This window comes from Bos taurus, chromosome 15, assembly GCF_002263795.3.
Source record: "Bos taurus isolate L1 Dominette 01449 registration number 42190680 breed Hereford chromosome 15, ARS-UCD2.0, whole genome shotgun sequence".
Classification (NCBI taxonomy): domain Eukaryota; kingdom Metazoa; phylum Chordata; class Mammalia; order Artiodactyla; family Bovidae; genus Bos; species Bos taurus.
In genome coordinates, this window is record NC_037342.1 from 57,361,081 (window position 1) to 57,382,226 (window position 21,146).

General features: G+C 40.4%; 1 protein-coding gene across 1 annotated transcript in view; it reads right to left on the reverse strand.

Annotated features, from left to right (window-relative positions):
• Positions 1-3,615: 3,615 nt before the first annotated feature.
• The window catches only part of SLC5A12 (solute carrier family 5 member 12), a 51,294-nt gene continuing 33,763 nt past the window's right edge, over positions 3,616-21,146 (reverse strand). The window contains exons 10-15 of the mRNA NM_001101059.2: positions 15,935-16,002; positions 10,481-10,567; positions 8,422-8,588; positions 7,004-7,107; positions 6,680-6,807; positions 3,616-4,514 (exon numbers count right to left, since the gene is read on the reverse strand). Coding sequence (NP_001094529.1) covers positions 4,368-4,514; positions 6,680-6,807; positions 7,004-7,107; positions 8,422-8,588; positions 10,481-10,567; positions 15,935-16,002 — 701 coding nt within the window. The 3' untranslated portion in view covers positions 3,616-4,367. The remainder of the gene's footprint in view (positions 4,515-6,679; positions 6,808-7,003; positions 7,108-8,421; positions 8,589-10,480; positions 10,568-15,934; positions 16,003-21,146) is intronic.

The following is a 21,146-nucleotide window of genomic DNA, read 5'->3' on the forward strand; positions in this document are numbered from 1 at the left end:
AAGGAATCCTGGAATGGATACCATTTTCTTCAGGCACTGCAGACTAACAGGCACTGACTGTTATACACAGGTCAGTCCCTGTGCCAACTACCTTAGATTATTTACCTCTGTAAATCCTTGCAGCAATTCTATTAAGTAGGGACAGTTTTGCTCCTTTTAATTTGTGAATAAAGTTTAGAAAGTCTTGCCCAAGATTACCAAGATAATTTTTGCTGGAACTTACATTTATACCTGAAGCCCTTTGACTCCAATCCCTCACCTCAATCAAGGAGCTATACTCCTTGCTCCAAATGGTGACAAAGAAAGTGTCAGTCATCAAAACGAATTCATTCCATATGAGTGAAAGAGGCATTGAGGACATTCTATTCCATTTCTACCAATATCTGTGGGTATGTTTAACAGATTAAGAGACTGGAGTCAAATTTAGCACATTTTAGGCCATCCTAAGAACTCATCATTCATTGCCCCCTTATTGAAAATATCCCTGTTCATTCTGTGGCAAAACCAACCACAAGTGTAACCCATTTTTATGGCTTTGAACTTAGCCCTGGGCAGACTTTATACCTCCGCAGCGGCCTTGACACAACTCTGAGCTGGCGTTCCTCAGGGAGGAGGGAGGCAGCAGAGGTGTGCTATGACTAACTAGGCAGACCTGTTGACCTTGCCCTTGTAGGGCCCGTCTGCTTCACTGCACAGCACAGCACGTGTGGCTTCTGCGCACTGTGGAAGGTGGCTTTCCTGTGGATCCCCATCTGCTCTTGGGTTTTTCACCTGTTCTTTTGGGGAGAATTAGGTGTGATCGCTATATTGACCTCTAAAATTTCTTGAAATGTGACTTCAGAATGCCATAGGTTCAATCACATGAGAGAAGACAGAGATATTTTTATAATAAATATTATTTCAATGTGCAAGTAAGTCATTTTATATTTTGGTAACACTCCAGGTGAAAGAATTAGTGACTGAAAAAGAAAAAGGATCCAAAAACTTTCTGGGAAAGTAGTAAGCTAGTGAAATATCTGTAGGAGAATTTGGAGTAAACTTTGTAAGAGAATTTGTGAGTAAAATGGAAAAATATAGGGTACCTTTTAGTTTTGCAGAATTCCAAGTGAAGTTCTGAATTTCATATAGATAGCTATGTATGTATATATACACATACATCTATGTATTTATAGTGTGATGCTCAGTTGTGTCTAACTTTTTGGGACCCCATGACTGTAGCCTGCCAAACTCCTTTGTCCATGGAATTTTCCAGGCAAGAATACTGGAATGGGTTGCCATTTCCTCCTCCAGAGGATCTTCCCCACCCAGGAATAGAACTCACATCTCCTATGGCTCCTGCATTGGCAGGTGGATTCTTTACCACTGAGCAACAGGGATATCTCTTTATAGATAGAGCTACTGTTAATCTAATTCTTATCCTCAGATTTTTTTTTTTTCCTTCTCTATCCCATTAACTGAGCCAATGAGGTTTGGCCCAGATTTCAACATCCACCCAATGTATTTTTCAAGTTCTAATTGATAAGAATGCCTTAACCACTAAATCATTTGGAAATAGTTGCAATTCTCAATTTACAAATCCTTAGAACAATACCTTCATTAACATGCTGTACCTCAAAAATATTTTTAGTAATTCTTTTCATTCTCATTTTCATATTATTTTCTCCAATGTACTCCCTTTCCCTTCTTTCCTCCTCTTTTCAAAATGTATTTTTCTCATCTCTATTGTATACCATAGCCAAATTTTCTCTTCTTCTCCCATTATTTCCCCTCTTGTTTGAAATTGGAGAAGAGAAGGCAAGCAATGGACTATGACTTATAAACTCCGGCTATATTTTAAATTCCTCTATTGATTGTTTTCCCTTCTTTCTAGTTTATCTCCCTGTTAATAAACACTATTTACATAACTTCCCCCCATCTCCTGCTTCTTTTAAAGTTTTCTCTTGGGTAACATTGACAAAACACAGCCTTGGGACTCCTTATCTCTATTTATTTGGACCATTTCTCCTTACTTTGCTGACATACTTGTTCTAGGCCTCTTCATCTTGCCTGGCCACCAAAATAAATACCTGGCCCCTGACCTAACAGACATCAGTTTGTTTTCTACTATCTTTCCTCTGATCTAGCATCTTTGGCACTGCCTCTTTTTAACCCTTTAAGGATTTGATTTCTTTTCTTCTTCCAAAAAGCTTTGACTGACTCTCCATTTGTTAATTCACTTTTTGATCTATAGTCTCCTCTCACTCCAGAACTTTAACGATTATTTTCTAGAATTCAACAACTAGGGTCTTTACTTCCATCTCCTTAACCTGATGGATCACAGTGAGTTTGCAGATATGAACTGAAGGAACAAAGTAGGAATCCTGTGGATGAGGCACTTAGCACCAAAGAAGACTCTAGGGCTACTGAAATCCCCTGTGGGTTGGTAAGCTATCTGTAAGTTTCTTTTGCACAGTACTGTCCTAATTCACTTCCTATTGGGGGCCTTTGCTCTTTACCCAGCTCAGTAGTAAAGAATCCTCCTGCCAGTGCAGGAGATGCTGGAGTGCAGGAGACAACAGAGACATAGGTTCGATCCCTGGGTCAGAAAGATCCCCTGCAGTAGGAAATGGCAACCCACTCCAGTATTCTTGCCTGAAAACTTCCATGGAAAGAGAAGCCTGAAAGGCTACGGTCCATAGTGTCACAAAGAGTCAGACATGACTGAGAAACTGAGCACTCATGCATGCACAGAAAAAGACTCCAGACTTCTTATTTAGCACAGTGTGAATTTTTCACTGTAAGGTGATAGATGAGAAGAAGAAATACTACACTAAGAACATAAAGGGAGCAGAGTATTTAGTTATAATTGTTCCCATTTACCAGACATACCAGTCTGTCCTCTTGTGTTGAGCAAAATTAATTTGAAGGCTTGATCAGGATAGCTGTAATAGCAAGAATGACTGGAAGAGGACTTAAAGGTGTGTGGGTGGGTTGGGGAGAGGGACTAAGAGCAATTGTGTTCCCACTGCACCTGAAGGATGAAGGGATGCAACATGTCTGCATATGTGTAAGGTATGGGGGTTGGGGTGGACGTCATTCCCTTGTTTTATGTGCAGTGTCAGGGAAGCATTTAATATGCATCTCTCCTCCTGCAAATTCCAACATGTATGTGCTGTGTGTGCTTAGTCGCTCAGTCCTGTCCAACTCTTTGAGACCCCATGGACTGCAGCACCCCCAGGCTCCTCTGTCCATGGGGATTCTCAGGCAAGAAGACTGGAGTGGGTGGCTGTTTCCTTCTCCAGGAGATCTTCCCAACCCAGGGATTGAATCCAGGTCTCCCACATTGCAGGCAGATTCTTTACCAGCTGAGCCACCAGGGAAGCCCAAGAGTACTGGAGTGGGTAGCCTATCCCTTCTCCAGGGCATCTTCCTGACCCAGGAATCGAACTGGGGTCTCCTGCATTGCAGGCAGATTCTTTACCAGCTGAGCTACCAGGGAAGCTCAAACTTCAAGATATTTGATGGCTAAAAAAAAAAAAAAAAAAAACTACAAAAAAAAAATACCCAGCCAACAAACACACACACACAGTCCCTGGAACTTTATATAACACAAAGCAAAGAGACTGATTCTTGCACTCTGATGAAGTCAAGCCCAAATTTATTAAAAAAGAAAGTTGCTGGGGCACTTAAGTCTTGTTTATTTTTTCTCACCTGAAAGTGGGATCTTCCAAAGAATAATCTTCAGAATATTCTGGGGAACATTCATTTTATTTGTGGTCATCAGTTCAGTTCATTTCAGTCGCTGAGTTGTGTCCGACTCTTTGCGACCCCATGAATCGCAGCACGCCAGGCCTCCCTGTCCATGACCAACTCCCAGAGTTCACTCAGACTCACGCCCATCGAGTCAGTGATGCCATCCAGCCATTTCATACTTTGTCGTCCCCTTCTCCTCATGCCCCCAATCCCTCCCAGCATCAGGATCTTTTCCAATGAGTCAACTCTTCGCATGAGGTGGCCAAAGTACTGGAGTTTCAGCTTTACCATCATTCCTTCCAAAGAAATCCCAGGGCTGATCTCCTTCAGACAACCCCTCTTCTAGTACTGGCAACTACAAAGTCTACTAACCAATGTGCTTAGTCGCTCAGTCGTGTCTGACCCCATGGACTATAGCCCACCAGGCTCCTCTGTCCATGAGGATTCTCTAGGCAAGAATACTGGAGTGGGTTTCCATGCCCTCCTCCAGGGAATCTTCCCAACCCAGGATTGAACCCAGGTCTCCCGCATTGCAGGCGGATTCTTTACTGTCTGAGCCACCAGGGAAGCCCACTAAACATTAGGAAAGGAGTATGTGGACTGTGTGTATCTGTGTATCATGTGTGTGTGTTGCCTTAGAAATGGGTAATCTTCTCTAAAGCCATGTTGTCATAGCTTTTGTCCTTGGGATCGTAGCCTGGAACCAGGCTTTCTTGCTTGAGGCCGTTTTGTAAGACAGATTCAGCTCCTTGTTTCCAGGTACTGTCATTCTCAAGGTTTTCCTGAGGAAAATAGAGAGACACATATTAGTGGAACAGTCTTAATGTATCCCAAATCAAACTGAGGGAATCTTGCTCGCACCTTCCCTTTTGAAAAAGAAAAAAAGATAAATATGAAAGCAGCACAAATAACTCTGACCCAGGGCACTTCCCAATTGGTAGCTTTGATGCCTCAATCCATGTAGGTGCCATTTCTAATGATGATAATAATAATAATAATAACAGAGCAGTTTGGTGAGCTGGTGGCCCAGACAGTAAAGAATCTGCCTGCAATGCAGGAGACCCAAGTTCGATCCCTAGGTTGGGAAGATCCCTTGGAGAAGGGAATGGCTACCCACTCCAGTATTCTTGCCTAGAAAATCCCATGGACAGAGGATCCTGACATGCTAGAGTCCATGGGGTCACAAAGAGTCGGACACAACTGAGCCAGTAATTGCATCGCACAATGTATCAATGCATGGAGTGAAGACATTTATGTCTCTAGTACAATAGTCCTGTGAGGCAGTAGTATTACTTGCTTAGGAGAGACAAATTTGAGTCTCAGAAGGTGGTCACCCTCTTCCTTTCCATGAACAGCAAGTCTTCTGGTCACAACAGGGGCCCTGTATGCAAACTCTGCAGAAGGCTGCTCAGTGTTATTTCTTGGCAAAGGAGCCCAGTAGTGACAAGTAAGTGTTCCCTCCCACTCTAGACTCAGACTTGAAAACAGAAGCTGCCTGCATCAGCAAGATTTCCCGTTTATCTCAGGAAATTTGTGCCCAGGATGATGTCTGTAAAGCAGTAAATAACATTATTCCTTTTTTTTTCTAGAACTTCCTCAAGCTCCATTTAGCCAAACAACACACTGCTTAGCCAGCTGCCTTGTCAGCAAATAGGCTGCCTTCCCATTCCAAGCCCCTGTCAAGAAGGTGCTCTCCTTAGCAAAAACTGTGAAACTCAGCTTTACTTCACATACATGTTATTATGGGCTTTGGGTAGGGGGGAAGCAGATGACAACTTAAGAGCTGTGATAAGGGCAAAGAGTCCCTCTCCTAGAGTACTGAAAGAGTGAAATATCTGGGCTTGAAAGAAAGATAATAAGCCCTCACTTTAAGGGAAAAAAATTCCTGCCTGTAATCTGACTGAGAGGACAGACATGGATAAAAGCAGCTGCAAACCCAACAGGAATCATTGCTTCTGTCAAGGTCCTGGCATTATCAGATGCCATAGTAACTCTGAGTGATTACTGTTCTTCTGCCAAAGCTGCCGCAGATGGTTTTGTCTCCAGTCCCTCTTCCCTATCTTAGACCGCTCTTAGAATCCTCCAGCAGAAACACCAACCTTACCCTTTTGTTGAGGGTGGCAATCCCTGGCTCCCCTGGGATGTCCCGGCCCTGCTTCCTATATCAAGTCAGTAAGTCCAATCTGGTTTGACTTCAGGCTGTTATGGTCATGGGCTGATGTGACCTTAATCATACTTGGACAGCATCTCTAGACCTTAATAGCAATGGGACAATTTCCCTCACCCTGTGTGGCCTAACCATGATTCTTGGAAGGATAAGAGGAGAGCTGGGAGATAGTATGTAACCTGCTGCTTCTCTGTCTGAGAAGTTCCACCAATAAATCTTACTTTATATTTACACTCCGTGACATACCAGACATGTTCATGTCCAGGTCACACTGCATGGTCTCCCCTTTGTTCTCAGATAAAAGCTGAAGTTCCAAAAGTGTGAAAGTTGCTCAATCATGTCCTACTCTTTGCAACCCCATGGACTATACAGTCCATGGAATTCTCCAGGCCAGAATACTGGAGTGGGTAGCTGTTCCCTTCTCCAGGGGATCTCCCCAATCCAGGAATTGAACCCACGTCTCTCACCTTGCAGGCAGATTCAGGGAAACCTAAGAATACTGGAGTGGGTAGCCTATCCCTTCTCCAAGGATTCCCCCAGGATCTTCACAACCCAGGAATCAGTCCTGGGTCTCCTCTCCTGCATTGCAGGTGGATTCTTTACCAGCTGAGCTACCAGAGAATTTAGCTGAGGTAACTGAAGTGGAAAAGCAGATTCTTTCAGATTGTCCTATCCACCAGCTACCTTCCCAACTCCCAGCCTTGCACATGGTTTAAATGGGCAGAAAGGGAATCCTTTTGAGCCAATTCACATTGTTCAGAAGCTCAAACATCAGCTTACCTGCTCTGTTCCACTGTCATGCTGAACTCCACACCAGCACAGTGTTTTGTATTTCTTAGACCAAAAGCAAAATAAATTGCAGACTGGTCTAATTAGCAGTGGTGGAATATCCTTGCCCTTTTGGAGACCTAATAATAAAAGGAAAAATGGATTAGGTGTTGCACGCTTCCAAGAGTTCCTTTAAGGATTGTCCATTTGAGAACTAGGTCAGTCTTTTTGTGGTGAACCCCAAATCATGCCTGTAAGATGGGTACCTCATTTGGCAATGCATAAGACTAGCCTATGTCTTCCTTGGCCCCAAGAAGAGGAAAGTATGTAACTGACCTGTTAGGAAGCTGATGATTACTCCAGCAGCTATGCATCCCAGGCAGCCCACGGTGCTGTAGTGCAGGTAGGAGAGGGCATACCAGGTCTCAGCGATGGCGGGTCTGTGAAGAACAGCAGCATATCCTCAGTTCTGAGTGTGAAGTCATGATTCACAGTGACTAAGAGGTTGGCTGAGGGCTCGGCATTTCTTAAAATGGTCTTCCCTGGCGGCTCAGTGGTGATGAGCCAATGATCAACCAGGTATGATCCCTGATTGGGAAGATCCCCTGGAGGAGAAAATGGCAACCCACTCCAGTATTCTTGCCTAGGGAATCCCGAGGACAGAGGAATCTGACAGGCTACAGTCTATGGGGTCACAAACAGTCGGACATGACTGAGCAACTAAACAACAATCTCTCAAAACCCCAAAGCTTATCTTTTTGCCATTTGATAGTTTTTTTTAAATAATTGACTGTAGAGTGTTTTATATTTCACTCAACTCAATCCATTCCTGCATTACAAGTCCTACTACTATACCACAATTGCAATAAAGACCATGCTTTCCATTTCAGACATTTACTAAGCCCAGATTTAGTGTCAGAAATTGTGACAGACACTGGAGATTAAAGATAAGTAAGCCACAAAGTCTACATATAAGAGTTAACAATCATAAAATAGACCAGCACCCCTTCGTAGAAGAACAACAAAGGATTTGGAAAATATTCAGAAAGAGTGTTAAACCCAGGCTGATATGTGAGATGATGTCTCGGCTTGTTTTTAAAAAATGCTGCTGCTGCTGCTAAGTCTCTTCAGTCGTGTCTGACTCTGTGCGACCCCATAGACGGTAGCCTACCAGGCTCCTCCATACTTGAGAGTCTCCAGGCAAGAACGCTGGAGTGGGTTGCCATTTCCTTCTCCAATGCATGAAAGTGAAAAGTGAAAGTGAAGTAGCTCAGTCATGTCTGACTCTTAGCTACCCCATGGACTGCAGCCTACCAGGCTCCTCCGTCCATGGGAATTTCCAGGCAAGAGTACTGGAGTGGGTTGCCATTGCCTTCTCCATTTTAAAAAATACTTAGCTGTTATTCAAGCAAAAAAAAAAAAAAAAAAAAGGTTTGTTAGAGCCAGGATTCAGCTTTCCAAGAAAAAATATAGAATAAGCACAGGAGGAAGGAAGAAATAGCGTAGTGGACCTGAGAACTGAGACTTCCAATTAACGCTCTTGCCAAGTTCATCCTTGGGCACCAGGATGCAGAGGAATGCATATTTACGTAAAGCTGGAACGCTGGGGCACTCTTTATTGCTGGGTACCATCCAGAACAACTCTCTCTTAGGAGAGCAAGATGGTCTCCTCACACTTAGCATGAAGTATGCACCTTTCTCTAACTTGGTGACCGTCTCTCTGGGACCTGACGCCATCTTTAAGGTGAGAATACCTGCTGGACAGCACCGGAGGCACCGATTCCGTCACGTTTGATAGGCCACACTGGTCAGTCGACAAAGGCAAAGGCCACGTCTTAGAGGCTGGTGCAGGGTAAATGAAGGCCCCGATGGCCACCCAAAATGACAAGAGGATTCCGGTCAGAAGGCCTGCTAGGGCACCCTTGAAAAAGAAAAGCAAAAGTTAATGAGAGATCTGACCATTGAAAGATCAAAGCCATTGAAAGAATAATGAGATGAAAAGCCTTCTGTCTCAGACATTCTGGCTTTCTACCCCCAATCCTGGCCACTTGTGCTCAAAACAGCACACTGCCTGCCTTCAAACTCCCACAGTGAGCTTTATTTAGGAATACATTGTTCCTTAAATGAAGACATTGGAGGATTTTATTGTGGTCATTTTATGTAAATTTTAGCAGGATTTATTTTTCTCTTTTTGGCTTCTCCATCCTATCACTAAAAAATACTTGTTGAATCTCAGTTCCCAGAAGAAGAGTTTCAGAAATTCAGGAAAACCTCAGATAATGGAGACACTGGGGTCATTCCCTTGACATCCATTGTAGGTTGTGATATAGAAATTTTTATTCCCGTATCTCTTCCCAGGTGATGCTGGTCATGTCCTTGGACTCCCAAGTTTAGAGTTTTTGGTTTGAGTCTAAATGTTAGTCATGTCAGTTAAGGGTCATACTTCTTGATAAAAAGTTAAAAGTCAGTGAGTCACTCACTTCTCCTTCCAAGGAAACAGAATAACCCAGCAGGGATCAGGACCACCGAAAACTAAAACTGAATCTTGCTGGTCTCTGCCAGATAGCTGAGCTTTCTCTGTGACAGAAAACAACTTGTTGGTTTCTCTATTTACTCATAAAAATGTCTCTTCAGTTACAGCACCAGAATGTTCTGTTTGTTATTGTTTAGGGAAGCTAAAGCAATGAATGTGACTTGACTACTAGAGCCCTTGGACTACACCGCACGTTTGCTGTCACGTCTGACTCTGCAGGACTGTGGACTGTAGCCTAACAGGCTCCTCTGTCCATAGTATCTTCCTGCCAAGAATACTGGAGTGGGTTGCCATTTCCTCCTCCAGTGATCTTCTAGACCCATAGATCGAACCCACATCTCTTGCATCTCCTGCATTGGCAGGTGGATTCTTTATCACTAGTGCCACCAGATGCTATAAATTAATGATCAGAAAAGTATTTGCAATAACTGAGCATTGTATTATATTTCCAAATAAGTGTTCCTTTTTAGTTATTTTTACTACACAGTCATCCAACCAATATTTACTTAAGGACATACCATTAGCTTGTACTGGGGCTTCCCCAGTGATGCTACGTGGTAAAGAAGAAACTGCCTGCCAATGCAGGAGACATAAGAGATGTGCGTTTGATCCCTGGGTTGGGAAGATTCCCTGGAGGAGGGCATGGAAACCCACTCCAGTATTCTTTCCTGGAGAATCCCATGGACATAGGAGCCTGGCGGGCTATAGTCCATAATGTCACAAAGAGTTGGACACGACTGAAGTGACTTAGCACTCATGCACACACATTAGCTTGTATGGTATCTAGTATTTGTACCTTTGTCAAAACCAAGAATACCCAGCTATTAAAATATGTAGGCTGGTCTCCTCTCTCCTTCTTCAATTAGTTAATTAGCTTAATTAAGTTACTTATAATTTGGGGTAACTAAATATAGAAAAGAAAATTTACACTTTTAAAGTTTTCAAAGTTGGGTTTTAAATAAACTATTTCTGATCTTAGTATCTGTTTTATATTTCATTTTGTGGGCTCTTAATTTAGAGAAGACAACTTAAACCCTAAAGAGTTAGCATTGATGCCATAAAATATGATATTTCATGACTGGCTTTTACTTTGTTTTCTGCTCTTAATACAGACTCACAGATTAAGAGATTGGAGGGCTAGGGCTCTATTTAGATCTACTATGGAAAGAAGACCTCATTTTTTTCTGGCAAAGACAAATGGCCTTTCCAAGGAGGACTGAGACAAGAGTGGCTGGGCCCGATCTCAGCTGGAAGTGTGCAGAAGGGTGTGGGAGACTTACCTTCCAGTTCACAAAAGGGAACAGAATTCCCAGAGAGAACAAGCCCAGCATCGGCCCCCCACACATGCCGTGGATACTGAGGGCAGCCTGTGGAGCAAAGCAGATCAGATCAACAAACTATATTCCCCTGAATCTGTGGCCCACCCAGGACCAGCTCCCTTTCTTGGACATGTGGTGAAATACGGTCCTAGTCCTGACCGTGTGCTTTCTCAAAATTAATTATGTGCTTTCTCAAAATCATTTCTCCCTTCTGGGCTCATTGATAAGCATTACGTAAAAAAACAAAAATATCTATAAACATACGTGTGTGTGTGTGTGTGAACACAGACAATTTGGATTGAGTAGAATAAGTTTTCCCGCAAGCTGGAAATTACTGATTTGTTTATATTTTCTATCTTGTCAAAAAGCTTTTGTAGGGGGGTGGGAGAGAGGTCCAAGTGGGAGGGGATATATGTATACATATGACTGACTTGCTTCATTGTACAGCAGAAACTAACACAACATGGTAAGGGGATTGTAACACAGTTTTTAAAAAGAAAGCTTTTTTAATAATTTATTTAATAAATATATCTATAACTTGGTTGCATATCTTATGCAGTTGATCCAGTTGTTTTCATTTAGTTTGAACAACTCTATTATTTTGACAATAATTATTAACCCACTTTTGCTATTTCACCAGAATACCTCAAGGATGTTGCAGCATTAATTTGGAACATGGTGGGGAGACCATTGGATACTCCATATCCTATATCCCATTGTTATGGCTCCGTCTCCTTTGTATATAGAGGGAGTTTGGCAAATGCATTTCCATCTCTCTTAGCCATTAAGTTGTTGAACCCAGTGAATTGGCAATGGGTTTTAATTAAACTAGTTTTCTATCAACTTATATAGTTTTGTACCATAGCTTTTCAAAAGTCTTTAACATACACAGGCACTGATAAGCCTGGAAGGGAACATGTACTTAAGTATATGCATGCGTGCACACACAAACGCACACACAAACACACACACAAAGCTACTCTGCAATGCAACCCTAGTTCTATCCATACAACTACAGGGCTGTTAGATCAAGGGGCTGTGATAAGAATGCTCTAAACATTTTATACATCTTTTCTGTTTGTCAGGCACCAGCTCCATGTCTTATGTGTCAGATAATAGAGATGAACTAACTTGGCACTCTAAACAAATGATCTCATTTCATCCCCACAATTACCCTGCTTAGTTGATAGCACTAACTGGATTTTACAGATGAGAAATTTGGACTGAAACAAAGCATATTCAAGGTATACTCTCAGAATGTTGCAGAGGTGAGATTGAAAAGTCTGAAGTCAGTTTTGTTTGGCTCTAAAACCCATATTTTCTCTTCTAAAAGCAAGTCCCACCTAAAAAAGGACAAAAGCATGGACAACCGTCATGGTCTCCTTTTTTCTGTTTAAGGGAAAAAGTTCTTTGAAAGAGCTCATCACTAAGAGAATATTTAGATTCTCATTTTGACTTTGCCACATGTAAATATGATCTGGTGAAACTTCAGTTATTAATTCAGATTTATTTTACTTCAGAGAGTCTTCTTTCTCTAATAAAATAAAATAGAAGTAGGACCAAAGGGACTTCAAGTCCAATCCAGCTATAATATAAATTCTTTTGTCCAGAAAAATGAGCTACAATGCACTGTGATGATTGCTTTTCCAGGATAATTTTTAGAGAAATCAATGCCACAGATAGATCTTTGACAAGATGGAGATAGATAAAATTACAGTAGATACTCTTCCCCAAAGTCAATACTTAATAGTCTTCACATTTTCTCTGCTGATTGATAGTATTAATTTCTAGTTGCTATGGTTGCTGAATTTGGAAGCTAACTTACTAGCTATTATATGGGAGAATCAATAAATTAGGATAAATGTTTATTTCCCTTGTAGGAGAAAAATAATGATCAATCTTTTACAAAGTCCTTGGCCAATATGCTCTGGGTAAGGGGGAAGTCTTCATGTGATAAAAGAGAAATAAATCAAAGAGTTTCTGGATTTTAAAAATACATATTTCTGTAATATACAAAACCAACTTCAATTTCTTGTCTTTCTTTTTGTCATTAAGTATGTTTTATTGAAGGAAGACAGAGCTCATTTAATAGCCCCTACCCCAATGGCCAAATCTCTTTTAAGCCCCTGCTGCAAGGAGAGGATTGCAGCTAAAGAAATGTGTTTCAGTACGAGGTGTCCTAGCCTTCTCAGATGACAAATGGAGATCAAAATAACTGCTTCTAATACCTGCTTCCTAGGATTTTTGTGTGTGTGCCTGTTTGAGAGTATTCAATGTGGAATCCAATAGAATCTAAATAGAACCTGCACTCTGGAGCACATGATAATCACCCCTGAAATATTATCCACCATTATTATCATCTTACTATTATCTTCTTACCTCCCCTGTTGGTGAGCTCTCTGATCCCTGAGGTGTGTCATTTGATAGTTGGACTGTTTTGAAATCTAGAATGTACTTCTTTTTATAATACTTCGAAAGAAAGAAAGATCACCACCCACTCTCACAGAAAATAAACAGGCACTTTCTTAAATTGGGGAAAAATATAAGTGTAGAGATCGTGGTATGCATGGGAAGCCTGGAGTGCTGCAGTCCATGGGGTTGCAAACAGTCAGACGTGACTTAGCAACTGAACAACAATAACAGAGGCCATTGCAGCCCTCAGCAGAACTATTGAGTTGGCCAAAAAGTACATTCCAGTTTTCTGGAAGATCTTGAATGAACTTTTTGACCAACCCAGTAGCTGATGGCCATTAAGAAAGCAGCATAATAGATAGAATTACTTTTCCCAGAGAGAACTCCACAAATCATTAGTTACCAGATCTCCATTGGTTACTCTACTGATGTGGCTGACGAAGATCTGTCTAGTCAAAGCTATGGTTTTTCCAGTAGTCATGTATGGATGTGAGAGTTGGACTATAAAGAAAGCTGAGAGCTGAAGGACTGATGCTTTTGAACTGTGGTGTTGGAGAAGACTCTTGAGAGTCCCTTGGACTGCAAGGAGATCCAACCCAGTCCATCCTAAAGGAAATCAGTCCTGAATATTCATTGGAAGGACTGACACTGAAGCTGAAACTCCAATTCTTTGGCCACCTATTGTGAAGAACTGACTCATTTGAAAAGACCCTGATGCTGGGAAAGATTTAAAGCAGGAGTAGAAGGGGATGACAGAGGATGAAATGATTGGATGGCATCACTGACTCAAAGGACATGAGCTTGAGTAAGCTCCAGGAGTTGGTGATGGACAGGGAGGCCTGGTGTGCTGCAGTCCATGGGATTACAAAGAGTTGGACATGACTGAGCAACTGAACTGACTGATGCTACCTGCCCCTCCTATCATCTTCTCTCCCTGTAGATGATTCTATGGTCACATATTTAAAATGAAACAGCTTACTAGGTTTTCCCAGAGCCTTTGCTATGGTACTGTGTGCTGTAGCTTTCTGAAAGGGTAATGCATTGGAAAATTAAATGGTATATTATAGTTGTCTTTCTGCACCTGTCAAATCAGATGTCTTCAGAGAAGCAAGGAGAGCATTTTAGACACAAATCTCTCTCCTAGGAAACAACACATCAATGTGTTCATTTCTTGCCCACTGGCATCCCCTAAACTGTGTGAACTTTGTGACACACATTTTAACCAATCAGGAAAGGAAGCAAGCCTAGCATACTTATTTGAATAAGGACAAGCATCCCTCACAGCTCCCTCTTCATGGTAAGCTTGATGTGTTACACCAGTGTTGCAGGAGACCTTATCTATTCTGGAGCCTTTCATGCCTCAATGGCAAATAAGCTTAACATGGAACTATCTCTGGAAGAAAACAATTTATTGTTTCAAATTTTCACCAAATTGGACATGGTGATGCATCCTTAAAACAACATTGTTAATCAACACTACGCCAATAAAAAAAATAGACAGAAAAAAGAGTAAATAATGATTGTATAAAGGGGAGAAAACAAAGGGGCACAAAGCATCAGAGGTAACTTGGAAAATAAACCGTAAAAGGGGGCTTCCCCAATGGTTCACTGGGTAAAGAATCTACCTGCATCGCAGGAGACAAAGGAAACATTGGGTTTGATCCGTGGGTCAAGAAGATCCTCTGGAGAAGGAAATGGCAGCCCACTCCAGTATTCTTGCCTGAAGAATCCCCATGGACAGGGGAGCCTGCAGGGCTACAGTCCATAGGGTCGCAATGAGTCAGACATGACTTAGTGATAAGCATGCAAACCTTAAAAAATGCTGTTGAGGTCACTACAGACAGTCAGTTCTGCTGTGTGGAGGGGGAGATAGCAAAGTCCTCAAAAGTTGTAAAGAGATCAGCAAGTAACTGTCATTAAATAAAGCTCATACTTAGCACAGAGGACAGGACGTTTCCAGTCCCACAACTTCTCTTATAAAGACAGAGGATGAAATGGTTGTTACAGTACTAAACTACCCAACTCAGTTTCCTGTACTTCAAAAAGGAAATAATGGAACCTATGTAGAGAGTCATTGGAAGGATCAAGCAAGATCCACTGCTCTGGAAACTAAAACACATCCTATAAAAGTCAGTGATGACTATTCCCTCATTCTCACTCATTTATACATTTAAACAGCATGTATTAAAAACCTAAACCATGCCAAGAAAATATAAAGGATGTTCAAATTATACAAAGATGTGATAGGATTAAGATGGTTGATGTAGACTATGAAGATTGCTTATCTGATGATGTTTTGTGAGTTGGGCAATTTGAGGAAGGAAAAGGGGGAGCTCAGAAGACTTGGGTCATAAACATGGTTTAACTACTAACTAGCTGGGAGAACTTGAGCAGGATGTTTTCATTTTTTTCTGTATCATTTACAAAATAAATGTTGAAACAGATTATCAGCACTTTCTAGTGCTGACATAAGCACTGGAAGGTACTTCAGCACTGACTTCCCTGATGGCTCAGACAGTAAAGCATCTGCCTACAATGCAGGAGACCTGGGTTCAATCCCTGGGTTGAGAAGATCTCCTGGAGAAGGAAATGGCAACCCACTCCAGTATTCTTGCCTGGAGAATCCCATGGATGGAGAAGCCTGGTAGGCTGCAGTCCATGGGATCGCAAAGACTCGGAAATGACTGAGTGACTTCACTTTCCTTCACTTTCAGCATTGTTAATAGGTAGAGGTGGGCTCATTTTCAAGGTCTATCATGCTTTGGTTATATGAATTTGGGACAGTTCTTCACCTCTCTACTTCTTAGTTTCATCACCTGTGACATTAGTACATTACTCAAACTACATCTTAGGGAAGTGATGAGGATCAAATGAGGTAATACATTCGAGACTGCAGCTAGACCATAATAAGCATTCTATAAATGTTCATTTTAATTATTGATTTTACTAGTATGATTATCCTAGTTTTATTTAAGGATAATAAATTCTCAGATCTGTCATTACCTGTATGACACCACCCATGAGGGATGCAGCCACAGCTGTGGAGGTACATATCACGCCAAATAAAAGACCTGAAGAAAGAAAATGCATGACTGTCATCCGACCTGCTTTGAGGGATTTCTTGAGCTCCTACTCAGGGTCTTCTCTCATGCAAGCCATATTGGAAGGGGTCTTGGGAAGGATTGTCTACCCCATGTAGCTATCACAAACCCCAAGAAGGGCACTGATGAGAATTTCTCCCACAATACATGCTTTCCTCGGTCAGGCAGAATGAGCTGGAATCCAGCCTTGAGGAGGCTTCTCTCCAGGATTTAAGAAGAAAACTGTCATGTTGAAGCAACATGAAGATGCAGAAAGATCACTGGTCTACAGACTAATCCAGACTAAATTAGTGAGAATTAAGTCCATTTCACGGAGAAGGCAATAGCATCCCACTCCAGTACTCTTGCCTGGAAAATCCCATGGACGGAGGAGCCTGGTGGGCTGCAGTCCATGGGGTCGCAAAGAGTTGGACACGACTGAGCGACTTCACTTTCACTTATCACTTTCCTGCATTGGAGAAGAAAATGGCAACCCACTCCAGTGTTCTTGCCTGGAGAATCCCAGGGACGGGGGAGCCTGGTGGGCTGTCGTCTATGGGGTCCCACAGAGTCGGACACAACTGAAGTGACTTAGCAGCAGCAAGTCCATTTCAACCACTTACCTATAATCAGCTGAAGAAATTACTAACTTCTCTGGGATATATGTAGTTTTTCATCTTTAAAATAGCTAAATATCTATTCACTTTACCTCGTAGATTTTGAAAATCTGGAAATTTTTTCTGGTCTTTTCATGCTTTATTCATAACCTCCTCATGGGCCTCAGTATATTGCATAAGGATTTCTTTGTTTACATGGCTATGTTGGAGCACCATGAGGGTCATCAGGGTACCACGCTCTGAAGCATCTTACGCAGTGTGCCTCTAGCATCATAGGATCTTGCTGGATGAATCAGCATATCTTGGTTATCTTTTAAAGGTGATATCTTTTTCTAAGCCATATTTTAAAAAACAATTGTTTTCATACATCTTTGTTTAAAAACTACCTTAAAACTATTCAATTCCCATTAAAACCCATAGACTAAATGAGAAAGGGCGAGAGACAAGGAGCTGGAGATAGATAGAGACACATTGACAAAAATAGAGAAAATTATTTTTCTCATTTTATTTGAAATTCTCTCTCAGGTAAATATTTGGCTCAGTTCCCAATGTCACCATTAATTTCACTGAGTATGTCAAACACTTTCTAAATGCCAATGCTATAAATACCACTTTCCCCAAAGATCTCATATTCTAGGAAGGGATGACATCTAAATTAATTTATCCAAGAGTACCTGTTATATAGCAAGTACTATATGCTTGTTATTATTATTATTATTATATCAGATTTGGTATGTGACATCCATAATATTTATTATCAGGAATTCACTTTTAAGATGAAATCAGAGTAGCAACTTTGAAGCTGTATTTTCCAATCTCTCAATAAAACATAGAAAAACAAGGAAACCTACACAATAACAATAAAACCAAGTTTGACCAGTAAACCAATAAACTTGACCAATAAACTTTCAGAATTATAAAATTGCTCCCTTTATTTTTAAAGATGATAGATTAGACATCAGAAATAAATGTTTGCCCTAATTCTGTGTCACTTCATGATTAAGGAGAATTTCACCTGCCTGAAGAAAATTTAAAAGACATATTTCCTCAACTGTTAATTATCTTCTTGCTGAGCCAACAGTTATCTGTTTCAAATGGGATTCTAGGAAACCACCCCTCAATCCAAGGGTTCTACTTTTCTGTGCTGACTAGAGAATTGATTCAGTCCCTCTCTCCCCCAAATCTTTATACACCCACCAAATAACAATCAATAGCAACTTTCAAGGCAAGGGGCTTAGGGAAAATTGGTGGTGTTCCATGGAGACCTAGAGTGTATGGATCCACAGACAAAGCAGTAAATGTGCGCGAGAGAGAAAGCACCACAGTTTCAGAAAATCCTATGGATTTTCCCAGTGTTATAACAGCTTGGAGGATCAGAATAACCGTGAGCATAGCAGAAACTTCTACCCAGCATGTTCTTGAATATCTGCTAGAAATTGGGAATTGCATAAGAAATGATGCTCATCCACCTGCTATTAGCTGTATGTAACTCATTCTGCAAGATAGTAAAAAAAAAAATCAAGGCAATTCAATTACCCAGTTAACAAACATTTGTCAGCACCAATCTCTTGTTTGAGCATAAGTGAAAAGAAAAAAGAAAGATAGGATCCATGCCAAAATGTTGCCAAGGAAGGAAATGAATATATTAACTTAAAAGCTCAAATACAGAATATGTTTTCTGGAAATAATTTACCTTAAGAACCATAAAAAGTATTTAGAAACTATCTGGTAATTTCAATACTATGCAAAAACATGTGGACTCAATGAAGTGAAAAGTGCAGGTCAACAGAAAACAAATGGCAAGAAAAAAACCAGCAGGATAGGGTAAACACCTATAGTTTAGGTGAGGGTGAATCCAGGTGTGAGCAGAAAGGACTACAAGGAAATTGAAAACTATGGTGTTGACCAAGCACTTCTACTCCTTGGTATTTACTAAAGAGAAATGAAAACATGTTCACGAAAGACTTGTACAAGAATATCCATAGCAGCTGTATCAAAAGAACTTCAGACTTAAATAATCCAGGTACATCAATAGAAGTTAAAAAAAAAAAAAAAACAGTGTATCTATACAATGTCATACTACTCAGCCATAAAAAGGGATGAAATACTGATACACAAAACACTATGAATGTATCTCAAACATATTGTGCTGAGTGAAAGGAGTCTTACAAAAACAAATGTGTACTGTGTGATTCTATTTACCTAAAATTCTGCTGCTGCTGCTGCTGCTAAATCGCTTCAGTCGTGTCCGACTCCGTGCGACCCCATAGACGGCAGCCCACCAGGCTTAGCCATCCCTGGGATTCTCCAGGCAAGAACACTGGAGTGGGTTGCCATTTCCTTCTCCAGTGCAGGAAAGTGAAAAGTGAAAGTGAACTTGCTCAGTCGTGTCCGACTCTTCGAGACCCCACGGACTGTAGCCTACCAGGCTCCTCAATCCATGGGATTTTCCAGGCAAGAGTACTGGAGTGGGGTGCCATTGCCTTCTCCAACCTAAAATTCTAGAAGAGTTAAAACTAATCTATGATGAAAAAATCATTACTGCCTCTGGAACGAAGTGGGAGTAGGAATTGACCAGAATAACCAAGAGAGAACTTTCGAGGGTGATGGTAATAATTTATATCTTTAGTGGCTGAGTCACACAGGTGTATGCATTTTTCAAAACTCAGCAAATGCTTACTTAACATTTCTCCACATCATTGTGGATAAATTTTACACTTAAGAAACTTTAAACAATTATTGAATTCTAGTTAATAATATGCTAAAATAATTAGAGGGAAGTGTACTGATGTCTGGATTTACTTTTAAATATATCAAATATATGATGGATTAATAGATGGATAGAGAGTTAGATGGATGTGTGAAAAATCAAGTTCAATAAAACATTAATGGAGAATCTTGGTGGTATATATACAGGAGATCATGATAAATGTCTTTAAACTTTGCTGTGTGATTGTAGTTTTAATAGTAAAATGTGAGGAACAAAATACTATAGCAGAATTCAAATCACTATTATTAAGAAATTTATTTTGTGGAATACTTATTACAATAACACAGAAAAAATTTAAGCCTTTCAAGTACACAGAGGGAGAGGAAAAAATTATGAAAGCAAGAGAACGTGAAGAATATGGACAACACAAACCACAGATTAGAGAAACATTTAAGAATGAGGATACCATAAAATCATCAATATTTGAAGGTAATAACCATACTTACTAGAAAATCAATTAAAATTTTGGGGATAAACAAGAGTTGTGCCAATGGCCACATATGTGCTTTACAAAACAAATGAAAACAAAAACTATAGCATTTTATTCAACCTGGTAATTTTCTTTTGGAGTTCCTGACTAAGGAAAAAAAATAAAGATACGATAAAAAATTATGCATATGGATTTCATCACAGTGTTACCAAAAAAAAACTTCAAACTAACAGCATAAAAATGAGTCATTTTGTAAAACACTAAGCAATCACTCAAAATCATGCTCTCAAAGAATACATTAAATGGCACAGGAAGGTGCTCAGTATAGCATACTAGAAAAAAAAAATAACCAGGAACAAAATTATACATAATTTTATTTTAAAAGCACATATACTTTCCCAAATTACCTACATTTCCTATAGTAAGTAGGTGTATAATTTGTTTATACTTAAAAAGAAGTAAATTTTGTAAAATTATAATTCAATATAAGTGCTACAGTGATTATAAATATAAAATGTGATTATATGATTAAGCAAAGAGCAATTATCTTTTGAGTTAAGGTTACCGGGAGTTTGGTAATAAAGGATTCTTTAGGAAACAATTTGACTTTATTAGACAAGCGGAGTGGCCATATTGAGCTAAATGTCTTTGTCTTTGGAGGAACAAATAGGATCAATATATGGCATAATCAAGAGGTGTTGATGTGGTGAATCTAGAGTGTAGGATGAACACAGGAGAATGTCAAATATAAGACTGGTGAAAGCTAAGCTAGCCAATCATTCTTTCTTGATACCCTCCTGGTTTCCTGGGACCTTTGGAAGTGTAAGAATTTATATGTGATTCTGTTTGCTAGCATTTCTTGAGAATTTTTGCATCTATGTTCATCAGTTCTATAGGTCTGCAACTTTCTTTTGTTGTGATATCATTGTCTGATTTTGGTATTAGGGTGATCTTGGCCTCATAAAAAGAACTTGGGAGTGCTCCTTTCTCTACAATTGTTTGGAACAGTTTGAGAAGGATGGGTGGTATCTCTTCTGTAAATGAATGATAGAACTCACCTGTGAAGTCATCTGGTCCTGGACTTTTGTACATTGTAAGATTTTTAATCACAGTTTCAATTTTATTGCTTGTAATTGATCTGTTTATATTTTCTATTTCCTCCTGGTTCAGTCTTAGAAGGTTGCATAGTGGGGAGAGTGGGAATGGAAGGGTGGGATGAATTGGGAGATTGGGATTGACATATATATGTTCTTTGGTCACTTAGTCTTGTCTGACTCTTTGCAACCCCATGGACTGTGTAGCCCATCAGGATCCTCTG